Source organism: Ciona intestinalis, unplaced genomic scaffold (genome assembly GCF_000224145.3).
Source record: "Ciona intestinalis unplaced genomic scaffold, KH HT000243.1, whole genome shotgun sequence".
Taxonomy (NCBI): Eukaryota; Metazoa; Chordata; class Ascidiacea; order Phlebobranchia; family Cionidae; genus Ciona; species Ciona intestinalis.
Window position 1 is genome coordinate 6670 of NW_004190564.1, and position 4226 is coordinate 10895.

Below are 4226 nucleotides of genomic sequence, written 5' to 3' on the forward strand. Positions count from 1 at the left end.
AGTTTCCATTTTATAACATCAATCCACAACAAAGTATAACAATCAATTAGGTCTTAAAACATTACGATTCTGTATACGGAAAAATATAACTTTATAAGTAGTAATGCAAACAATTCTATAATAGTAAAAACTGAAGTACTCTCGAATAACTAGAAAACCTTAACGTATTGCTTGCTACCATTTATTTATGGGCGTATGTGTCCTTAGCCAAAACATTTAACGGCTTTTGCTCGAACCAAATAAACTTGCAAGAGTGCGGTTATAGTAAATAAACTACGCTCGACCTATAAAATGTGACGCGCCGTCTTCGTGTTCTTGTTTACTCTTTAGCTGAGCAATAACCACAAAAATCCTGTCATAAGTGACGTCAACGCGCAGTGTTGCCGGTAAAATTAGTCTAAAATCTACAGCAGGGCAGATTGGTTGCTGTTTCAGTGCGTCTGCCTCTTGCTCAGAGTTATAGGTTCGAGACTTGGTACTGCTACCGTTGTATTATTAGGCGTGTTTTATGTATAGTTACATTATAGATAACCCATTAGTGACCACTGAGTTGGGGCAGTTTCCGTAAAATATTTTTTTTCCCAAAGGACATATGAACAAAAAGGTTAAAGGTAGCTCATGTCAATTATATTGCCAAAATCATGCTATATATGCGTTTAATTTTTGGCTCGTCCCAAATACATTGTAAAATTGCTATTAAAACACAACCATAAACATTATTGCTATTTAAATGCCAAATTTTGTTGTTGAAATCAGCTCCCTTGCTATGTGACGTCACTGCGTTACGTAGGAGGGGAATTACCTTACGCGTCATCGTATTCGTGGCATCGCTTCTGTAAGTTTAGAAATTGAACGGACGAGTAAGTTTTTAACACTAGTGAAGAATCCTTCCGTACGACACAAATTCTAGTGGGAAGCGTTATTGGATGGTAATTAGGGGTTGTAGGGGATTGGTTAGGGATTAGTAGCTATTGTTTTTTCGCTAGCAGCACCATTTTTTGTTAAACTCGCTCGATTTGTGCGTTTTTTTGTAACTTTTATTATATTTTAAGACAGATATTTGTGAAATAATAATGGAATCAGTTGTGGGCCTTCCCTTTAAGTTTTTGGTTTGTCCAAATCTTAAGCTAAAGAAACCGTCATGGGTTCGACAACCATCCGCAATGGTCGTATTCGCAATCGTGATGATGTCTTATTTTCTTGTCACCGCAGGTTAGTTTTTATAAAAAACCTAAAGGTACATAATATATATATATATATATATAATGTAATTTATTTATAGGAATAGCAATTTAAAATTTAATAAAATGGTTAATTTCAGCTGTTTTAGTATATATAATATATTTAATATTTGGTAACTTAGAAGTGAGCTTTATACCCAAATTGAAAAAAATGGCCCGTACATTTTATTTTGGTGCTAGTGAAGAATCTCCCTCCCTCCCCACCTTATTTGCTAACCACTAACCCCTAACCCCCAAGGGGGTTAGGTGTTGTTGATGGTTAGTGGTTATAGGGGTTAGTAGTTAGTGGTTAGTGGTTAGCAAATAAGTGGGGGTGGGGAAGACTCTTCACTAGCACGTTTATTTTATTTGTTAGATTTTGATCAACTTACTTGTCTAGTAAGTAATGCACGGAAATTTAGTCGGTCGACTAAGACTGAAAACACTGAATAAAGTTTGACTCAAAAACATGGTTTCAAATAATGACCTCGACCAACTAAAATTACCCAAAGAAGAGAGCATCTGATAATCATCATTCATTTGGTGTCATTTTTCACAGGAACCATCTATGACATCATAGTGGAACCTCCAAGTGTTGGACAAACTGTTGACGATAAAGGAAACGCTAAGCCAGTTGCATTCCTTGCTTACAGGTAGTATAATATTCGCAATTGTTTTGGAAGATAAACAAAAATTATGTTATTCCATGTATTATTATTTAAATCCTTTTTTTTCAGAGTAAATGGACAATACATCATGGAGGGTCTTGCTGCTTCATTTCTCTTCTCTTTAGGGGGCCTTGGTTTTATTATTTTGGACAAAGCAAACGCCCCTAATATCCCAAAACTGAACCGGTCACTCCTTATGCTTATTGGTGGAATATCTGTGCTTGTTAGTTTCGGGATGAGCAGAGTTTTTATGCGTATGAAGCTTCCGTGAGTATATTCTTATGAATATGTTGAATTTGGTACAAAAACTTGAATATGGCTGGTGCCGTGGCCATAGGCGCCTAACATGGGTATGCAGGGTATGCATATACACCCCAGAAAATGAACCAGAATACCTATGGGCCATTAGTACCCAGTATAAATGAATAAACAATTTAATAGCCTATATTTACAAAAATAAACACTACACAGTGGTGATATTGAAAAGATCAGTCTATTTCCAAAATAAAAGTTAATAGAGTGGCAAGAAAAAATGTTCATGCTTTCGTCGGCCTAAACTTTTATTTTTTAGAACTATATGGGTACCTTGACTAAGTTAGGTGTCTATGGCTGTGGTACAATGGCTGCTTTTTACCTAGATAGGTCTTAGGCTTGTCATGCTACCATTGTAGGCTTCTGTGTCCTTGGACAAGACACTTAACAGCAATTGCTTCAACCCAGTGGTCATTAATGTGTTGTCCAAATTATCAGCCATACATACATAAAAAAAAGATAAAAAACTAATATCACCCACAAAGTTACATTTGTGGTAACTCGTAAGCAGCCACGAGGTGTATGAAACAGAACACCTGTGTTATAACGACTATCATTGCCCTGGCATGCCAGAATAAATAATTTACATTCATTCATTTTATTTTACAGAGGATACCTTCTGTCTTAAATTGGACGCACAGAAAAGCTCAGTTTGCAAGAATTAAAATGATGTTTCTTGTGGCATGAAGCATTAGAATGTATTTTGTATAATAATAAACCTATTGTTGACTAAAGTAAATTTAAATAAAATTTTCTTTTCGTAGCGCAACTTTTGAAGCATCAAATAAAATATCTCATCTCCTGTATCAAATAAAATATTTCATTTACTTGTGTCCGGGAAACTATGGGGTATTTTGGCTACGTATGTCCCTACTTTTATCTAGCAGGTTTTTTTTTCTACCACAATCTGGAATGATAAACAGAAAATCCATATCGAAAAAATACTTTGCCTGAAATACTGTAGCAACTTGCCACTAGACGGCTCGCCAGAGCAATTTGAACATGTACTGTACATTGTAGAGCAGTGCTCTTCAACCGGTGTGCACGGTGCACCCTAGGGTGCACCAAAATATGCTTGGGGTGCACCAGTGCAAAAGGGTATACAAGGGTGCATCACAAACTTCTAAAATTTATCATTTTTAACAAATTTAGCCACTTTCCTACAGTTTTTTTCTATATGAATTCTATATCTTGCATTACTGGGAAATGCGAAACTAATCTTCTCTTTAACCGCAAGCCACATGTTCCCAATTGATTTTGATTAGCAGTGCTTTTCGATTAAACAGGAGCGTATTCTCGTACTCATTTCTCCTTGATGACGTCATTAGTTTTACGTTAAAGTAATCGGGGGTGCATGAGTTTGTAGCAACAACTTTAGGGGTTCACCAACCCAAAAAAGGTTGAAGAGCACTGTTGTAGAGTATAAACACAAGTGTGTGTGTTTAATAGAATTAATATGGCTACAATTTGACGGCAAGGTATAATTGTTCAAAAACATGTTTATCCTCGCGTAGTGGGGCAACGACAGTGGTTATAATACAGGTGTCACTTTTTTATGTACGGCTTGCAACTTTTGTCAACACATTAGTTACTATGCACACGTAATATTTTTTTATTTATATCTTCGAATATAGTAGCAAAGATTAGGTAAATAAATACAGTAAAGAGAAGGTAATTAGCAACAAAACAATAGTCGTTTTACTTTTACACATGCTACGGGTAACACTATACTTAAGTAAAAATGTCACATGTAAAAACTGTTTAAAACACGATCAGGATATTTAGATATTATGTGCTAAAGATGTCCCGTCTTTTCCCACTCTACTATAAGTCAATTCATGGTAAAAATTTCAGATAAAAAAGTACAGAAAAAACGTGGCTGCTAAACCCACAAAGCAGTATAAGTTGACTCATTAAATCGGCCGGCGCCGTGGTATCTTGATCAGCGCGCCTGTCGGTAACCCAGAGGTAGTGGGTTCACAGCTCAACGTTGCTACCATTGTGGGCGTATGTGCCCTTGGGCAAG

The 4226-nt window shown here is 36.2% G+C and overlaps 1 protein-coding gene across 1 annotated transcript; it reads left to right on the plus strand.

Moving 5' to 3' along the window:
• Nucleotides 1-1018: 1018 nt before the first annotated feature.
• LOC100186213 (oligosaccharyltransferase complex subunit ostc) lies at nt 1019-3016 on the plus strand. The gene is made up of 4 exons (XM_018816501.2): nt 1019-1212; nt 1780-1873; nt 1958-2155; nt 2810-3016. Exons 1-4 carry the CDS (start codon nt 1074-1076, stop codon nt 2826-2828), a joined length of 450 nt encoding a protein of 149 aa, XP_018672046.1. The 5' UTR covers nt 1019-1073; the 3' UTR covers nt 2829-3016.
• The last annotated feature ends 1210 nt before the right edge of the window (nt 3017-4226 follow it).